Source organism: Mugil cephalus, chromosome 13, assembly GCF_022458985.1.
Source record: "Mugil cephalus isolate CIBA_MC_2020 chromosome 13, CIBA_Mcephalus_1.1, whole genome shotgun sequence".
NCBI classification, from domain to species: domain Eukaryota; kingdom Metazoa; phylum Chordata; class Actinopteri; order Mugiliformes; family Mugilidae; genus Mugil; species Mugil cephalus.
The window spans coordinates 13,158,679-13,178,044 of NC_061782.1; the positions used below are offsets into that span (position 1 = coordinate 13,158,679).

General features: G+C 41.3%; 3 protein-coding genes across 6 annotated transcripts in view; all 3 read left to right on the forward strand.

Annotated features, from left to right (window-relative positions):
• Positions 1 to 819: 819 nt before the first annotated feature.
• LOC125019073 (neurotensin receptor type 1-like) lies at positions 820 to 3,122 on the forward strand. The gene is made up of 4 exons (XM_047603578.1): positions 820 to 989; positions 1,391 to 1,596; positions 2,049 to 2,270; positions 3,099 to 3,122. Exons 1-4 carry the CDS (start codon positions 869 to 871, stop codon positions 3,120 to 3,122), a joined length of 573 nt encoding a protein of 190 aa, XP_047459534.1. The 5' UTR covers positions 820 to 868.
• A 4,186-nt stretch (positions 3,123 to 7,308) lies between these two features.
• Positions 7,309 to 14,249, forward strand: LOC125018396 (rho GTPase-activating protein 19-like). Its single transcript, XM_047602229.1, has 11 exons — positions 7,309 to 7,372; positions 7,679 to 7,932; positions 9,051 to 9,131; positions 9,657 to 9,866; positions 10,014 to 10,240; positions 10,366 to 10,452; positions 11,594 to 11,659; positions 11,888 to 12,100; positions 12,185 to 12,280; positions 12,418 to 12,531; positions 13,058 to 14,249. The coding sequence occupies exons 1-11, from the start codon at positions 7,326 to 7,328 to the stop codon at positions 13,061 to 13,063; spliced, it is 1,401 nt and encodes a 466-aa protein (XP_047458185.1). The 5' UTR covers positions 7,309 to 7,325; the 3' UTR covers positions 13,064 to 14,249.
• Positions 14,250 to 17,822: 3,573 nt separating this feature from the next.
• slit1a (slit homolog 1a (Drosophila)) overlaps positions 17,823 to 19,366 on the forward strand; it is a 79,982-nt gene continuing 78,438 nt past the window's right edge. For all 4 annotated transcript variants that reach the window (XM_047602947.1, XM_047602949.1, XM_047602948.1 and 1 more), the window contains exon 1: positions 17,823 to 18,484. In XM_047602947.1, the coding sequence (XP_047458903.1) occupies positions 18,276 to 18,484 (209 nt within the window). In that variant the 5' untranslated portion in view covers positions 17,823 to 18,275. The remainder of the gene's footprint in view (positions 18,485 to 19,366) is intronic.

Sequence of the window (19,366 nt, forward strand, 5' to 3'; positions counted from 1 at the left end):
TCTGAGAATGCAACAGGTTTTTGAGCAAATGTGTTTCATTTAATCTCAGGAGTACACATTATCTCATTTTAGGTTTTCCTTGTCTTGATTTGTCTGTTACTGACTGAAGGGTTAAGCAGGTGGGATTTTATGTATATATGCTTTATGTACATGAAAATGTAATCAAAATGTAATCAAAAAGAATATGTTTTTCTTGCTATTCATGCAGCGGTCAAGAGATTATAAAATCTCTGTTTATGTATGAGAGAGCAAGAATACAGAGTGTCCTTTTATTTGTGCAAGCTGGGCTTCTGAATCTTGCACCCTTGAAAAGAATGAATGTTTCAGCACTCATTGAAAAGCTGTCTCATTAATAACAATGACACCTGACTGTAGTCTGACTGCATTTTAAGGACCAATATATTAATTTTTGTTCAAGACAATGGTTGAATTTGGAAATGAAACACATTATCTTTTTCTTTTTTATTATTTACACATTATGCCATAACTCAGTCAGGGATTTTTACGCTATCCGTTCATGTCATCTTTCTAGTTTTCACCTGCCAGTATCACCATGAACCTCTCAGAGCGGATTTCATTCCTCTTCAGCTGTAATGTCAGCCCAAGTGACATGCCCCAGCTCGACATCAGTGTCACCAAAAGTGAGCCACTGACAATTGCTGTGCCCATGACCATCTTCTACAGCATCATCTTCTTGTTTGGAGTACGACTATTCATTTCCTGGTCCCACTCTACACACAAGCCAGTTTTGTCATTAAATAATAACAGTAGTAAATAAGATAAGATGAAGTACGGCAAAGCCACAGCAATAAGCCACAATGATATCCAGATAGAAAACTATACAACTTTTCACACTGCAAACCACTAAATGCTCTCCCTGGATGCTCTGCAGGTTTTGTTCAATGGTGTGAGCATGCTGACCCTCCTCCTGGATGCTCACATGAGAGTCAGTGCTATCCGGTTCTACCTTCTCAGTTTGGTTATATCAGGTACACATTATTACCATTCACTCCCCTATTGTTCTAGTCTAGTGTTGATGACATTAGAATGAAATAATTCAGGCAATGTGAATTTTCATTTCATGTACAGTATATACCTGCGCTACACTGGGCAAGAAATTGAAGCATAAACAGTGATTATTTAGTCATCTAACCAACTGACCAAGATTCATTTTACTCCAGAGTTCCAAAAAGGTAAATTATGGTGAGGTAAATTTAGTACTTAGTATAGTTTATAATGTGCACAATGTTGACTCAATTCACTACTGTCCCTCTTAGACATTGGTGCCTTCTTTTAAACACTGTAACTACCATGCAACACCTACACTTCAACAAAGCATTTACCTTCCAAATTTGCTAAATCTCCATGTTTTTATCTTTATAAACTTTAGATATTCTGCAGCTACTGACCATCCCAGTGACTCTGTACCGGTATTACTGGGAGAGCTACCCTTGGCGCCTGGGCCAGGCAGTGTGCAAGGTCTACTTCATGGTCCGCCAAATATACTGTGCCACCACCAGCTGGGTTATTGTTACCTTCACCACTGAGCGCTATGCTGCGATTTGCCATACCATGTGGTCTGTCTCCAGCCTGAAGGTATTCACACAACAAAATCTCTGTAAAATTGGTGTTTATTGCAGTGTTTTTGGTAGTATTTACCGTTCCCGTTTCCTCAGCTGCCCTCAATCATTTTATTTTCATGTTTGGGTTCTTCCTCCTCACTTCAATATCTTTGAAGTCAACAACTGAATTAAGGTGAACTTTAATATATACACAGAGGGGAGTAGAGCATCTATCCCCCACAATCTAACAATGCATATTTTCATATTCAAAATATATCCAGATGGAGACAGAACAGAGGGAAAGTACAAAATGAGTCTATGTTTGTGTTCTCTGTATTTGCATCCCAGAATTGAAAATTGATTTTTTTATTTTCACAAAATGGGCGTAAGTACGTTAAGTGCAGTGTGCATTTAGTGTTTCATAAAGCTTTTGAAACAGGATCTAACTAATGGATTTTTCAACCCTCTCTCTGTTCTTTCCTAAAGAAGTCTCGACTGCCATGCCTTCTTTCAGTATGGATCATTTCTCTGGTCTCAGCCGTGCCCTTTGCTCTGGTCTATGACCAGGCACGTGCCTGCATCCTGGACTACACGGCCACCACTCAAGAAGATGCCTTCCAGGTCTCCACCATGTGTGAGATGACAGAGCCTGATCCTGCACACATCTACAAAGGAGCCTTACTCCTCAGAGCTGCAGTTTTCTTTCTGGTGAGATCAGTGCAGTTTGTCAGATTGTGTTTCCTTATCTGTATGAAACACTGACACGTGCTTCTCCAAATACAGATTCCACTTGTCTCCATATTCACTCTTTATATGCTCATCCTGCTCTACCTGAAGAAGAATGGACGTCAGAGGAGGAACATGGGTTTAATGCGTCCGGATCCAGAAGGAAGACGTGATATCCAGTGCCATCAGAATGGAAAGTTACTTTTAAATGAAAAGAGAGCTCTAAAACTTATGGGTGAGCCATACGAAAGTATGAATACTGTTTATATCTTGAGGTTTTGGAGCTCCATCAGGCTGCTCACAAAATAAGTGATGCTGGAATTTGTGCGTAGTTTTTGATCAATGAACTGCAAGGTTTTTCATCATGAATTGTCATCGTTTCAAGCTAATAACTAAACAGGAAAAAAAATCAATGTTGTGAATGTTTCCCGGTGTTGATGATCTCCTGGTGAGTTTTTTGATGATGATGGTTGATGGTGAGTTTTATTGTTGAAGGCAGCAAAACTATCCCACTGTAGGAATCTAAAGTGTCACATTTAGACCAAAGATGCAAGTGAATGCAAATGGTTACAATTAACGAGTGTCGATATCATCTGTGTTTTGTCTTCCAGGTGCGGTCGTGGTGGCTTTTTTTGTTTGCAACTTTCCCGACATGGCCTCGTCACTGATGCAGGTCTATGTGGTTGTGTGGTCTGACACAGTCCTTTTTGTCTACACAATCCTTAAATCCTATTTGTCACTTCCACTGTGGTACATCAACGGCGCTCTGGACCCTCTACTGTTTTGTATTTCCTCCCACACATTTCGCAGAGCGTGCTGGAGAACTCTGGGTAGGCTCAGACCACATTGCTACTGGAAATATGGAAACATGTCTTGGCTGAGGCAGAGGAGTTCTAGTGAAGAAGCGAGCACGACAGCCAGAGAGAGGATTGATGTTCAGTTATGTAGAAAAAAGACAGACAAAACAAGTACAGCCACAAACAAACTGGATCAGAGGGATGGAGATAACCATGAAAGCCATTTTCAACATGAGCTGCAATGACACACGGAATTGAGTGATTTGATGTTTTTGTGTCATCTTATTTTTTTCTTCAAGAATCTATCTCTGTTCATTTCCTTTTTATGCCTGCAAGGGTATTTCAGAATCAAGCAATTGTCAGATGCCATTATAGGTTACTTTTTGAAATATTTTATTGTATTTAGAGAGAAATGTACCTGTACTGTTGTGTTATGTGAGGGTTTCTGTTTATCTTCAGAGAAAATATATGTAACAGTTAGTATATGTGTGTGTGTATATTCTCTGTGTATGTATATGAATCTCAATCTTTTAGCATCTGTAAGTACAAGTTAAGTATAATTTCTAGAGAAATTACCAGACAAGATGCTGGCAATGTTGTTAATATATTGTTTCAAATACATATTATCCCTGTTGATAGGAGGAGGATGAAGGATCTGGTGCAGTGTGGATCGGGTAGCAGACAATCCTCTGTTAAGGAATCTGGCTCTGGGAACATGATGTGTCACTCGGTATGTCACTTCTCTGGCAAAGTGTTGGGTCTGGAACCCTTGAAATCCTTGAAAGGGGTCGGACAATCTTCTTTGCTGGAGTTGCTCCAGGTGAGAGGCGGAGGGCTTCTTGCTTGCCCCCAGGATCTCTGCCTGCAAGTGAGTTCTTGGTTGCTTCCTTTGGGTAATGGGTCCTGACTGTTGTCTGCGCTTATGCGCAAAACAGCAGTTCAGAGTACCCACACAATGGACACTGGACTGCCCCCCGACTGGTGACTCCATTGTCCTACTGGGGGACCTCAATGCTCACATGGGTAATGACAGTGTGATTTGGAAGGGTGTGATTGGGAGGAACGGTATGCCTGATCTGAACATGAGCAGTGCTCAGTTATTGAACTTCTGTGCGAGTCACAGTCTGTCCATAACTAATTTTATGTTCTAGTGTAAAATTGCTCATCACTGCTCTTGGCACCGTGACGGCCGAGGTCATAGGTCAATGATTGACTTCGACAGAGGCAAAAACTTGGGCATGGGAGGAGTTCAGTGAGGCTATGGAGGCAGCTGCTGACATCAACCACCGATACCATTGGGCCTTGTAAGGATTATTCTGAGGAGCTCCTCAATCCCACCAATGTGTATTGACTTGGTATCTATAGGTTCTGGATGTTGTAGGGCTGTCCTGGTTGACACACCTCTGCAACACTGCATGGACCTTGGGGGCAGGGCCTCTGGAGTGGCAGACCGGGGTGGTGGTCCCTATCTTTAAGTAAGTGGACCAGAAGATGTGTTCCAACTATAGGGGGATCGCACTCGGACTCCCCAGGAAAGTCTGAGGGAAGAATGAGGGAAAGATGGTCCAGATATAAAAAAAGATGGCATGTGTTTATCCTTTCATTAGCCTGTAAATATATAGGTTGGTGCCCTGAGTGTGTCACACATGCATTGTGTGCTGACAGTGTTAAATAAGTTATATGTTTTTCTTTTTCCATTTGGAGCTGTTATAACTATAGCCTATTTATATTTTTGGTCATTTGTTCTGTAAATGCCATAGCACATAGCATATTTCAGAACGATATTTCAAATCTGTATGTTGCTGTATTTTCCCGTGTTACATAAATACATACTTACTTACTAACAAATTTCTGGATTGGGTGTGGATGTGGTAGAAAAGTTAGTTGCCATGACAGTCCTGTAAAATAAATACAGTTATAGGTCCCTATTCTGTGTGTTTATCTCTCTCTATCTTTATCAATCTATTATATTTAGGTATGTGGAAGTAGGCAGATCGAGTGGTGTTATTGATGTGAGATTTGAATGATAGCTGTTAAGGATGACACTCTGACTCTTAACCTTAGGGGAGGGGGAGACTGAGGAGCTGTCAGTGAGAAGGGAGAGACAGTGAACTTTGGAAAGTGTAGATGAGGTGCCAGAAGAATTTCAGTTTTATCACTGTTTAATGTCAGGAAGTTGGATGTGAACCAGGATTTGATTTCTCATAAGCAGTATCAGTAAATACAGCGAGACCAGGTAAAATGAGGATTATTAGATCAAATTAAGGACAACTGGACTCGAAAATGAGCCATACAAACTAGTGTGGATATGGAAAAGTGGACTAGCCTTTGTTTAAGTTAAGGTCCATTACCCCTCAGACTCCTTGCCAGATTTTTATTGTTCCTTAAGTTTTAGGTCATTTCATTATGATAAATGTAGCTAAAGACAAGATGCTAATGCCAATAGCTTTGCTGAGAAGTAAAGTTAGCTATGTAGTACTGTGGCGTCTGACCGGACCTTATAAGGATAATGAGGAGTGATTGCAAATATTATGTTTATTATTTTATTGTTATTTATTGTTGGAACTGAAATAGTTACTGTTAGCAGTAACTACGCCAAAACAACAACAAAATTAAGAAGTAACTTAAGGTATGACTTCATCAAAAAATACAGCATAAATTAATATTACCTGACACAAAATGTGAACTACAACACCACATTTCGGTGCAGTGATCCATTTACCTCTCTTTTCTTTGGGAGTCAGAGATATCTATAAAAAATATATCTCAGAGTGCTTTTCAAATCTGTTGGTACAATCAATTGCAAAACAGCTCTTCACCTTTAGAACCTTTAAATTCATTTTTCAATTTAGATGCTATTAAAGCTATGATTCAAACTAATGCAGGAGATAATCCTTATGTTCCCCGTGTCCTATGTTCCCTGTACATACGACCCTTTTTTTAAAAAAAAGGGTAAGGGTTAAGGTTAGGGTTAGGTACAGGGTTAGGGACCCGGGGAACATAGGTACGCTCCCCTAATGTGGCTAATCTCTGTGCTCAACTGTCACTTTTTGCCACTCAGTGGCCGTAACCACGGAGACGTCAGCCTGCTGTGATGTCACGCGCATACCCTCTATAATGTATTTTCCAATTAGTAAAAATGCCACATGCACATAATGGACAATTCTAATGAATTCATAAGGTTTAGTGATTGACCAGATGCATTATTAGGTGGCTGCTAGGTGACTAGCACATCCTTGACCAATTGTCACTGCAATAATGATTTCCTTTGTGTAAATACATTAGTTGAAGCAAGGCTACACACACTCACTCTGGCAAGCGCTAAATCTCTGAATTTTATTATTATTTCAATTATAGATAAGAGCTATGACTGTAATCTGAAAATGGTTGCTTGAACCAGACCACACTTGTCATTAGATTTTGCTTCCTCCAACTCTTATGAGATCAAATATTGGATTAACATTTGTCGGCTTGCAACCAAATGAATATCAGTGAGGCTCTGCGTCTGCTGGAAGAACAAATAATTAGGCCACGTTTACACGAATCCCAATTTTGGGCGAAACTGCATCGATCTTGCACAGCTCTGCCTGCCATCTATGACAGATCCGTATCTTCCTTATACTGAAACCGCGCCCTTTTGAATCTGGGTCCCAGGGTGAAAAAGAAAAATGTAAGCCAATGCAGTTGCTTTTTTTCATTTGTGTAAACATCCAAATACTAACACGGTGATGTCAACAACCTAATCTAGCCCCTCGCCCCTCGCCCCTCGCCCCCCGACCCTCTAAACAATAGAACCAGTCAGCTGTCAGTAATTTCATAGGACAATTTCAGTTTGTTACAGAAACATACACTTTACCTATATGAAAGTACATTAAATGCATCGCTTTGAATGATTATTCTCTGGTTTTGTTGGTATCACTACTTTATTTCCACTGACCAGAAATTTGCCAAAATTTAACAATAAATAAACCATTGTTTACTGAAAATTATTTAAATCAAACGTTTATGAGGAGTAAAAAAGTGTTAAGAAATTTACCAAGTGGCAACACTTCTTGATTCTGGTAGTTAGACAGTTCAGCAGGGATCTAAGTTTACAGCATTGACTTCCTGTTTATTTATTTTTTTTCTGATGGACAAATGGTACCGCCCATTTTCAACCGCCGTGACGTACATATAATTTGGCCAATCACAAGGCGATGGGCGGGGCTAAACATGAGGCAGCGGAAGATTCAAAACTAAAATGGCGAATGAAAGTGTTCCCCAAAACAATCACAAACTGATCAGAAGGTACGGACTTTTAGTTAATTGCGTCCTCAAATTAACAAATAACTAGTCCTTGTATAGCTTGTGCATTTCAGCTTTCTTTTAAACTAAATCAAATATGTCGGTTTTACTACTTAGTTTTGCGACTTGTTCAAATTGATGGCGCTAACCAAAGCAGCTAAGTTAACCTAGCAACAAGTTATGCTAACATACGCTGTCGTTAATGCGGTATTTCTAATCTCATCCTTTATGTTTTGACATTCAAGTCTTGTCAGATCGAAGCTTAGTTGTATTATGAGCCCACATTGTGAGTATTTCTCTTTGTAACAGGGGGACAACGTGCACTGTGTCTACCAGTCAGGAAAAGACAAACGCAAGCCAGCCTGTGATCTTCAATCCGGACTTCTTCGTGGAGAGGTTGAGACATGAGCATCCACAGGCATTCACGGATTTGGTACTTAGCAATATCACTCGGCTCATAGACCTCCCGGGCGAAGAGTTTGCCCAGCTGACGGGAGAGTCGGAGCCCAGAGTACCGTCATCCAGTGGCTTTCTTCGCTCCTTCAACTTCCTGAAACGAAAAGGTTAGGATCGAAGAAATCGTTGTGCACAATTACTGACAGTCTGGCTTTGAGTAAATGTTGGAGCTGTCAGGGTAATTTAGTGTGTTATTGCGTTAATACGCGAGAAATAGCTTTACTTTCTCCGTAGACTTTAGACAGTTTCCATAGACTTTATTAATTAAGACTTTGGCAGCCTTGCAAGGTATTTATCTCCATTAGAGCTGAAATGAATAGATAGTTAAAGTTATTTATATGTTTAATGCCAAGCACTCCATGTGATTAATCTATACTCATCAAATTTCTTTCATTATACACTGCCTGGCCAAAAAAAGGTCACGCACACTAATATTTTGTTGGACCACCTTTGATGACAGCAGCACTCGCTGTGGCTTTGTTTCGATGAGAAGCTTCTGCAGTGTCCCAGGATTTATTTCATCACATCCAGTGCTGCATTAATTTTTTCACCAAGGTCCTGTATTGGTGATGGGAGAGTCTGACCAGTGAGCAAAGCCTTCTCTAGCACATCCTACAGATTCTCAATGGGGATAAGGTCTGGACTTTGTGTGAAAATGACGTCTTGTGCTGCATGAGCTACTGTTTCACAATCTGAGCCTGATGAATCCTGGCAATGTCATCTTAGAATATGCCAGTGCCATCGGGGAAGAAAAAACCCATTGATGGAATAACCTGGTTATTCAGCTGACCCCATTCTTTGGTCATAATGTTGCTGAACCTAGACCTGAGCAACTGCAGCAACCTCAGATCACAGCACTGCCCCCACAGGCTGGTACAGTAAACACGGGTGCATCACTTCATCTGCCTCCCTTCTTACCCTGATGCCCCCTCACTCTGGAACAGGGTAAATCTGGACTATTTTTGTGGGTGCCAGTGTGAAAGTTGATTGTAATGACACTAACTCTGTTATCAACATCTTACAAAATGCTCGGACTTCTGACATTATGAGCAACTGAACAGCGTTTCCATCCCATTTCCATCTGCTTATCAGAGGTCAGGTTGCGGTGGCAACAGTGCCAATTCATTTGCTTTAGTAACGTGACTATTACATTTTTTATTTTATGGCTGTAGTTTAATTGAATTAACTATTAATGTGTCTTAATGTGCCATTTCATGCCTTTCAGACAAAGGAGTAGTTTTTGGTGCACCGTTAACTGAAGAAGGAATAGCACAGATCTATCAGCTCATCGAATACTTGAGTAAAAGTGAGTACTGTTTAACATGGCTGCATAATCCCTGATGAACCCATTTGTGGTATTATGACCACATACAGTACATTTGCACACACAATGTCAGGAGAAATCAAATCCTTAAACAGAACTATACCTTTGTCACACAGCATCATTAATAATCACTCTATTTACAGATCTCTTGATGTGCTTCGTTCACCCTGTGTGTCTAAGAGGCTTAACCAATTAGATTTGTTAAGCCTCAAGGCTTGTTCACTGCCTGTTCTTTAACTTTGTTGGAGAGCGATGAATTAGTATGAGGTCATGGTTTATTTCTAGAAAGCAATGATGTCATTCACTGAAAGTGGACACCGGGAGCAAATGCTTAAGTCAATAATTTATCTGAAAGCACTTTGCTCCTGCCGTCTCCCTCCTTCCATTTCATTCACTCCATCTCTCTCCTCGCTGCTGTGTCTTTGTCTCCCTCATGCCTCCTTCAATTTGTGTCTATGCGTCGACATACAACGCTGTCTCTCTCCATATTTCTGTCCCACCGCCCAGATCTTCATGTGGAGGGGTTGTTCCGTGTGCCAGGCCACAGTTTAAGGCAGGCAGCCCTGAGGGAGATGCTGAATGCAGGCACAGAGATAGATCTAGAGACAGGAGATTTCCACCCCAATGATGCAGCTACATTGCTGAAAGCCTACCTGGGAGAGCTGCCCGAGCCTCTGCTAACCCACAGACACTATCATGCCCACCTGAAGATTGGAGGTATTGCTTGTCTCATACACCATCGATGTCACTACTTAAGATGCAATGATATGCAGATTGATAAAGATAACAACAAGTGTCCCTTATTATCAACACAATTAACCACATTGAGCTTCTGTAATATCTGTTTTTATCCGTTGTGCACAGAATTGAAGTGTTTTGACGATAAGGGGAATAAAACAAATGTGCCAGATAAAGAACGCCAGATTGAGGCATTTCAGCTGCTTTTCATGCTGCTCCCACCGGCCAACCGCAGCCTGTTGAAGCTGCTGCTCGACTTACTATACCACACCGCTCGCAATCAACACGTCAACAAGATGTCGGCTATTAACTTAGCCAAAATGTTCGCTCCGCACATCATCTGGCCCAAAAACGTAAGGAGCCTTCATTTATTTCTGCATTAAATCTATCCCCATAATGTCTGTGGTCAAGTAAACCTCGAGCAGGTTTCTTAATGTTTTCAATTAAAAATGTATATAACAATTGTATTATGTTGCAGGTGTTGGCAAGTGATCTTCAGGGAAACCTGGAGAAGCTGAATAATGGCGTAGCTTTCCTCATCAGGCACTCACAGAAACTGTTGAAGGTAGGCCGAGCTTTATCACCTTCTGAAGGTGTGCAACCAAAATGCAACATGTTTCTTGTGTTGTATTGCCTTATACTGTCTGGTTCTGATAGGAACAGGAATTTGCCTGTGAAGTTTAATGTCACATCTAGACAAAACAGACTTTACCATTTACATTTAATTTGAATAAAAGCACAGAGAACATCGCAGTCACAAAGTGGTAATGTTTCCTTTGTAATTTTATATTGTTTTTTTCTCTTTACTGAATGAACCTTTTATTCCAAGTGGTGTTGTTGGCATGGTTACAAGAAAAAAAAAAGACATGGTAAAGGGTGGGAAAAATACACAATTAGCATGTGAAAGAAAAATCAATAAAGGCTTTTTAAATGTCGTGCAATCAGCAACCTTTTAGATCTTGGTGACTGAATTACAGTCAGACGGTTCTTATTAACAACACTTATGGATTTGCTTATTTGTTTTTTTTTTTTGATGTTGCTTTAGTGCATTCACTTGGAAATAGATAAGCCACATCAAAGTGCCAGATATGATCCAGTGGTTTACATAAATACAGAAGAGAGGACGCCTAAAATGTATGGGTTTCACAGCACTTGGGCACGTCACCTTAACATCTTGTGGCGAATCCTCTGAAGTCTTCTCATGATTGTTGACAGATTCGATTCAGTTCAATCTTATTTATATATATATACTTGCTCGTCTGCATCATAGAGAACATTCTTGATTTGTGCAGCCACTGAGGGTTATTTTTTGCTCCACTGTTTTAATGGTTTTCCTGTCATCATCAAAGCCTGCACTTATTTGCCAGTGTCTACTTTTACTGTGTGCGCATTCCTTTTTAATAGAAAAAAATATCTTTCTAGTGACCTGTCATTGTAATTCAGTATCTCAGCCATTCTTATATCAAATTAAGTGTGTGAATTGGTCTGAAGCATGTAGGAAGAAAACAACATATCTTCTCATCCACGTTCATGTACATTACACTTTAACTACTGATTAGCACACACAACGTACAGAGTCAGAGCGGAACGTCTTTAATAGACCTTTGTGTTGAGATTGAGTTGTAAAATCATTTATTGTAGTAACAGTAAGTGAATCAACGATATTTATTCAGAGGATTTAATTTGCATGTTTACTTTCTTTGAAGGCCCCTGTGTATATCAAAGAGTACGCCCGCTTATACTTCACAGGATCAAAAACTCTTCAGTCAAACGTAAGTGTTTTCTACTTTGTTAAGCTTAATGAAAAGATTTAGCGCTGCTTTGCATTTATATATTAAGTTTTAAGAATGATTTTCATAAGATACTTAAATGACGCTGTATGTATGTGTTTGTTTGCTTTATCACTATCTCATTTTACCCTGAACTGTGCACATTGTCCTGTGCCCACCTGGTTGTTCAGCGAGCATGTTTCATCACCTCTCATGTGCTGCTTTTCCTAGGATGACTTCACACTCTGTTCCGGGTCCAAAGAAAGACCCATGGCTGCGGCAACACCTGCCTCCCCGTCTCTCGCAATGAGAACAATCTCCGTCGAGGCCGGCGCCGCGAGGCCGTCTGACACACAGAGTTACACCGAATCTGCCCTGAGAGAGCTGTACCAACAAGTCAACAGCATGCCCGACTCCGCCAAGAAGAAGAAACTCATCAGACAGGTAACTCAATCCAGCCACGCTGAGGAGAAGCAACATACAGACCTTGTACAAGCAGAGCGTAACATGGCGTATCTTTACGTGCAGTTTGAAAAACAGTCCGCACTGACGCCTTCAGCTGAGCCTCGGACGCCGTTCAGCCGCAGACACTGGCGCTCGCGCTCTTTGGGTGGAATTATAAAGGTTTGTTCGCCTTTACTTTGGAGTCATTCTTACCTCTTTATTCGCTTTGAAGAAATGTCTAACATAGTTTTCATGTAGACTACAAACTTCTGAATCTGACTTCATGCTCTGATAACGAGTTCCTGTTTGTTTAACAGAGGAAGGTGTTGGGAAGCCAAACGTTAATGGAGAAAGAGAACAGCAAGTTGCAGAGTCTTGAATCCAGCTGCTCAGCTGATGGGCAGGGAACAGAAAACACCAGCTGTGGAGAAGTAAGTATTTCCTTCTTACTCAACAAATGTAATATATTTTCTGAAAACATTCCTCGGAGTGACAGCCTGCGCCTTGTGTGGCATAACAGCAAACAAACCATCACAGTTGGAAAACATCCCCTTCCTCTGTGGTCTGTAGGCTGCAGTAGATGCACCGTGGCTGATATGTAGTTTAGGTACTCACTGGTATGACAGGAAATAAACTCAGTCCAAATCCCTGATGATGTTCATGTGCATGTACAGAGACACACTCGAGGAGGTAATACTTTCATATCAGCACCAATTAAAATGTCACGTTTAAATTATGGGACGGCATGATTCACTTGTAAAACTGTCATCAGCTAGTGACGAGCAGTTTTCCTCATTACTGTATTGAAGAAAGTTTCTGGCACTTCAGCCATCTGTCTGCGGTTCGCCACAGAAAAGTCTGGCTCGACGTTGCTTACATTGCTAACGATGCCTGTGCTCGGCTGAAGGGTTTGAACACTGCCTAATCTTTTTTTTTTTCTCTCCTCTTCTCCTCCAGGATTAATTGCCATTAAAAAAAATGTCATCACAGTTTTGGAAACACCAGTCTGACTTTTCTGTAAAGGTTATAAGGGGGAGGATCTTTTTTTTTTTTTTTTTTTTTTAGACACCATGTTTTAATCAACTGTTTTTTTCTTTTCTTTTTTTTAGTCTCAAAGTTTGACTTGGTTGTCGACAAAAAATCCAAAGAATGTCTTTGCAGCCCTTTACATTTTTCCAAAGCTGAGGAATGTTGAGGAGGTTGGCGGTCTACTTTTTTTTCGGCCAGTTAAGAGTTTCCTCTTAATTTCACTGGTAATGAAAGAGGCATGTTTACGCACCAGTGAATTTTGGGGTATTTAGCATTACTATTATTTAATTTGAAAGTAATTAATTGTATTTATTTTGGATGTTTAAATCCCTAAAAATTTAGTGACAATACGTAGTGACAAATTGTGGTTTGCAGTGGCGTCTATTTAATTTCAAAATTTGCTTATAAATGTAGTTGGGGTCAAACAGACCTAAGTGCCTTAAAAGTTAATGGTTTGCCCACTGTATGAGTTGTTGGGAAGTTATATTCCACTTTAAGATTTTTTTTTTTTTTCCTCCAAAGTATCCTAGTATTTCTTGAAGCAATTTATTTTTAGTCGGTGATGAAATGGTGTGAATAGAAAATGAAGAACATTGGAAGGTCAAAGGTTGTGTTTGAATACTTCTGTCTTTGTTTCCACTTTAGAGCTGACGCTGTGATTCTTAAAACTACTGCTACTTTATAAAGTTATACGTTGGTTTTCTTGGGTTATTGTATTTTATGGTTTTCTCAGGCAAGTTTTGTCCCTTATGTGACATTGTTACAGTTTTATAGCTTTATATGTATTTATCTTTTATTTTTATTATGCAAGTTTCTTTTCCCACTGTTATTTTTTTTAAAAACTTTTCCAGTTTTATAGTGGGTGGTTTAATGCAAATGGAGAATCTGCTCTTTGCCCTCTGTTGAGACTCTTAATCCAGAGGGTTTCTGAGTTTTGCCTACTTTTAAACCTGCTTTGTTGTCTTACTCTTTGAGCAACTCTCACTCAGGCTCAAGCTGTTACAAATCAAGTGTAATGTGACAACTGCTGCATGGTTGTCTGACCATGTAAACATGTGATATTTGGTGCTACTGTGAAGCTATGCAACTCAGTGTAATTAAAAGACATCAAGCTGCCTTACATAGTCGTGTTTTCATTTTGAAAATCGTAATATGTGCTATCGTAGGATGTGCACATAATTATTTTGTAGCTTCTCCCTTAAATTTGTGTGACGTTGCTGTCTGCTGCTCTCTGATGCTGTTCCATTTACGGCCACAAGGTGGTACTGTTTAAATGCAAATAATTAGCAAGCTTTACTCTGCAGCATGTTCTCCTTTAAGCAGACCGTTTAGGTCATGTCAGTGTGTGAGACATGTTCTTATTAACCACTTATATTCTTGTGCTGCACTGTTTATATATAATATGAATAAATATGTACAGTACATGATACACCGGGTAAGTATATCTATTCTACGCAATATTTAGAAAAACAAAAATATTAATCCTATTGACACTGTGTAAGTCAACAGCTGAAAATCAGTCAACAAACTACATGAGGGTCTTTGTAGGTTGTCTTTATTGCCATAAATAAGATTTAGATTTGTTTTAGGCTCAAGTCATGGCCAATAATAATAAAGTGAAAGACCCAGATATCCACCATGAGGGGGAAAAAAATGCTATTTACAAAGAGCAATTTGCAAAAACTGAGCATATTTTATAGAGTTGGAGGGTTCGAGGGTAGATAGTAAGAATGAAGACTGCTTTCCACAATAGCAGGAATGTCTGAGTGTGTCATTATGGTGTCCATGTCAATGCATGCTTGGTATTGTAAGTATATGTTGTAAACATCTGTGAGAATGGGTCTGCTTTTTCTCATGTTCTGTAAATATACAACAGACAGCTTCCATGTTAGGAAGAGTATTGTTTTACAGCTAAAACTCCGGAGGGGTTTTATTTAGTATTCCAGCTCCAGAACGATCATGATGACTGTAAAATGAGTCAGTCGTACTGTAATCAACTTCACATTATCCGTTGAGCGCACAAACCCGCAAACATATATGTTGCGGGTTTGTGTGAGTGGATGTGATTTTGCTTTAAATGTATGCACTGAAATTCTTCTCAGGGACGGCTAATTTTGTCCGTATTATAAAATACCAGCAACAGATCATTTGCTTTAGAAGGAAAACAAAATTGAAAACTTGAAACAGATTTGAAGACTCTTTATTTTTTTTCAACGGTGCAGGATTTTAGTCTCAGGGGCACAGCTCGGTGAGAGTGTAATACAAATAACTCAGGTCTGAAGCACGCTGTGGAATTTTCTTGAATCTAAATTTGGTCTCTGTTTTCTTTCACCATTAAACACATTTCGGTGTTTTGAGTCGAGCACGCAGGAGCTCGGAGATTCAATCCCCCATTCATCCGCGAGCAGCTGCCAGCTTTGTCTCCACGAACATCTTTTTATTTCCAAGTATTCGGGCACGAGCTGAAGGGAAACATTTATTAAACTCCAATTGCTCAATAAGTACCGTACATTTTCAAATTGGATACTGTTCCACATTAATTGTTGTGTTTTGCAAACTCTCCTCTGCCAGACGATTGTAATTGCTGCCATGTCCTTGCACGGCTTTGAGAGCAGCAGAATAAGTCCTGTTGTGTATTTGTGTGCATTCCTATCACGGCTCTGTGAGAGCGAAGGGATGTTACCGCCACCCCCCATTACCGCTAAACACCACTGTCTCCTCTTTAATTAACCATTCATAGAGGAAAGATCTACACTGCACTGACATTTTTACTGGGACAGATGGAGCTTTCCTTTTTCCTTTTTTTTTTCCTGAGGTACGTATTGTGTGTGTGTGTGTGTGCGTGTACACCTGCATTTGCACATATATGCAAAAGCTACAGAAAACAACAGATGCACCAAATATTTCTGCTGACATTTTCCCCGGCTATGTTGTTTTTCCTCTTTTGTGTCTTTTGTCAGTTAAAATGAATAGAGAGGGAGGGGGGTGGTGGGGGGTGGCTGTGTGATTTGCTGATGTTAATGTTGGGAGGGATCCACCCCACAGGAAGGCCCTCTGCAGAATTAGACCAGAAACTGAGTGGCTTGGGCTGGGCGCAGCCATGGCCTGAGAATAGCTGAGCGGTTTATTTGGCTCGGTAGCAAAGTTTCAGTTACTCTTTATTAAAAAAAAAAAAAGTATAAACCAACCAAAGGAGAAAAGAGCAAAGTAGGAGCAAGAATTATATGAAGAATAAGACAAAACTTTGGCAAAAGCAAAATGTAGTAGCAGACACTTTCACAGTTCTCATTGTTTTGGTTCCTTTGTTTAAAGGAAAACTAAATATGTGCATAGAAACATAAACCTTAAGTATTAATCACCTAATCAGCTGATCCTGCGTGCAATTTGCACTGAACAGATGCATTGGCTGCTTGTTTTGGTTTCTTATTTAATACAGTGTCATTCACTTCATTTTAAGGTGGTGCAACTGCTAAATAAGGATCCCTGCCCCCCCCCCCCCCCCCCCCCCCCCCCCCAGCTCATCAAAATGAGAGATCACCATCCCGAACACCACTGGCTTGTGATCCCGCGTAGAGTAAATCAATATGCGTTTGGAAAAGTTTCCTGAAAGCTGCAATTACATGGTCGACAGCGGCTAGACCCTAATATATGTACGCTGTTTTAAGTTAACGTCAGCCTCTGCAAAATTATGTTTATTGAGAATTCATTTAAAGTAAATAACGGCCCGCGAACGCTGCTTATCATTCGTCCCCCCCACCCCCCCCCCACCCCTTTCAACACAGCCCCAGTTTATGTCTTTAGGCTTCGTGTCCACTTTAGGGAATGCATGGTCTTGGCATTAAGAGAGGGATTGTGTGCCAGTTGCTCTCATAAATCCAAATAACAGAGCAGGTAGGAGTTTCACTGTAGCTTTTTGTCTTTTCCCTCGCATACATTAAGCTGTAATCGCTGTCCCTCTGCATATACTGTGCCCAAAATACAGTCCTGACTTACTTGTTATGGCTGTGGTCTGCCTCCCCAGTAGATTCCCAATCTGTGGGGGCAAAATGAACGCATTTGCTTTTTCTCCCCTGTTTCCCTGCTGTAGGTTTTGTTTGTGTGGCCACACATGTTTGGTCCCTTGGACCACACTTACTGATAATTTATTCCGGCTTTTTGCCTCCCCGGGCCGAGGTGCTGATTCCCCTCTCGCCCCTGGAGGATTCTCCTTCATTACATGTAGACGTTCGCGCACTCACACGGCACCGTCTCCCCGCGGCTTCTCCCTCCGGGCAGGGGTTATGCGGTGTCACGCAGGTTAGGTCTCTCTCTGAGGGGGGGGTGTGGGGGTTCGCCTGGAGGCAAACCTGAGAGAAAAGAAGGAGTGGAGTGAGCGGAAAAGAAAAAAGGCTGCAAAGGAAAGATACTTGGAGTAGATTCGTATTGTGAATAGAGTCAAGCGAATGAAAAGGGGATCTCAGGAATGAGAGAGAGTGAGTTCAGGCAGGGTTCTGGGGGGGGGGTGTTGTATGAGGAGGGGGAGGAGTGGGGGAGGAGAGGAGGGGTAGGGGTGGAGTCGGGGGCTCTGCTATTTGTAGATCCTTGTGATGGATGACTGGTGTGTGTATGTAAGAGAGGGAGAGAGAGAGAGAGAGAGAGAGAGAGAGAGAGCGACTGGCTTTTTTTTTTCTTTCTGCTCTTTCCTTATTCCCTCTCTCTCCAGGCGAGCAGAGCAGAGCGGGACTGAGTGAGAGGAGGAGGACAGAGGAGCAGACGTGTGCAGACCAGAGCGCACTAACTCCACAAAGACAAGACAGGAGAAGAGTTTGCAAGGAGAACATAAGAAAAGAAAAAAAGAGAGAGACAGAGAACAGACAATTTTTTTGTGTCTTTTTTTTTCCCCAGCAAACTGTGGTGGATATCAAACCTTCATCAAAAGAACAAAAGGGATTTGTGCGGCATCACAGCTTGAGAGGAAAATATTAGCACTTGTTATACATCTGATTTGTTTTCTACTCACATTCACCGCAAATTGAAATTTATTCCAGGGGGCTGGTGTGAGGTGTAGCTAGCGGGACTCTTGGAAGCAGAGAAGCAGAGGGAGAAGGTGGACTGATAGAGAAGTGAGGGTTTTTCTAGAGACGAGGAGACGGCCGTTGTGGTGAATATGCCCATCAGAGGTAGCTGCTTTGAGGCGGGCATGGGCAGGCTGGCCGGGCAGCCGCTCTGGATGTGGGTGGTGATGCTGTCCGCCCTAGTCGTGGGCAACGCCAGCGCCTGCCCAGCCCTGTGTACCTGCAGCGGCACCACAGTGGACTGCCACGGGCTGGCTCTCAAAACCATGCCAAGGAATATCCCCCGCAATACTGAAAGACTGTGAGTACCATCTCCACTCTCTACTTCCTCGTGTGTCTCAGATAGGGAAACTTCCTGACTCTGTCCTTCTGCCTTGTTTTCTGACTGCTTCCCTTCTGTTAGTTCTGCACATGACTTTGCTTAGACTGAATCAGAACAATAGCCCTGCCTGTGAAGCTGTGTGTGTATGTATGTATGTGTGTGTGTCAGTCAGTCAGTCAGTCAGTCAGTCAGTCAGTAACTGGCATTCCAGTCAGGTATAAATAGGCATGAGGGACTGGAAAGAGCAAGAGCAAGAGCAGATGTGTGCCTTTCACATGTGTCCATAATTTACTCACTCTACCTACTTCTCTATACTTGCAGCATGTGGTTTTATATATATATCTATTTTATTTTTATTTTCTTTCCTGTGTCCAAATCAAAAGGATGGAGTCGAAATTTTGTTCCACTTTAAATAATGATATCGCATGCAATTTATAAAGTTAAGTCTGTCAAAAAGTTCAAGATGTGCGTCTTATTTTATTTAGAGGTGTCGTTTTCTCAGTCATATTATGAGTTTTTATCTCTTCTCCCACTTTTCACCCCCCCCCTCCCTCCACACACACACACCTCCCCCTTCTCACACTTCTGTGCCAGTGTCTCCCCTCCTCTCTTCCCTTCTCATGCCCCCCGAACGCTCACTCCACAAATTGTTAAATCATGTAGAAAATTAAGCAAATCTGCTGCTTAAGTGACTCCTGCGCGAGGAGCACGTAGCTGTCTTTCAAAGCGGCGGGGGAGGGAGGGAGGGGGAGGACGGGAGAGAGGGAGAGGTGAGGCAGACGCAGGCTCGCGGAGTGGAGTTTTCTCCGTCTTTTCTGACATTCCTCTGAAATATTCATCAGTAAATCAGAAGTGAGGAGT

What these genes read in the sequence shown, in the direction of transcription:
- LOC125018396 (XM_047602229.1), top strand. Translation starts at nt 7,326, where the DNA reads ATGGCGAATGAAAGTGTTCCCCAAAACAATCACAAACTGATCAGAAG. An exon ending in AATCACAAACTGATCAGAAG is followed by an intron (nt 7,373 to 7,678) that starts GTACGGACTTTT and finishes TCTTTGTAACAG; the next exon opens with GGGGACAACGTGCACTGTGT. An exon ending in CTTTGGGTGGAATTATAAAG is followed by an intron (nt 12,281 to 12,417) that starts GTTTGTTCGCCT and finishes TTTGTTTAACAG; the next exon opens with AGGAAGGTGTTGGGAAGCCA.
- LOC125019073 (XM_047603578.1), top strand. Translation starts at nt 869, where the DNA reads ATGCTCTCCCTGGATGCTCTGCAGGTTTTGTTCAATGGTGTGAGCATG. An exon ending in TCTCAGTTTGGTTATATCAG is followed by an intron (nt 990 to 1,390) that starts GTACACATTATT and finishes TATAAACTTTAG; the next exon opens with ATATTCTGCAGCTACTGACC. An exon ending in GAGCTGCAGTTTTCTTTCTG is followed by an intron (nt 2,271 to 3,098) that starts GTGAGATCAGTG and finishes CACATTTCGCAG; the next exon opens with AGCGTGCTGGAGAACTCTGG.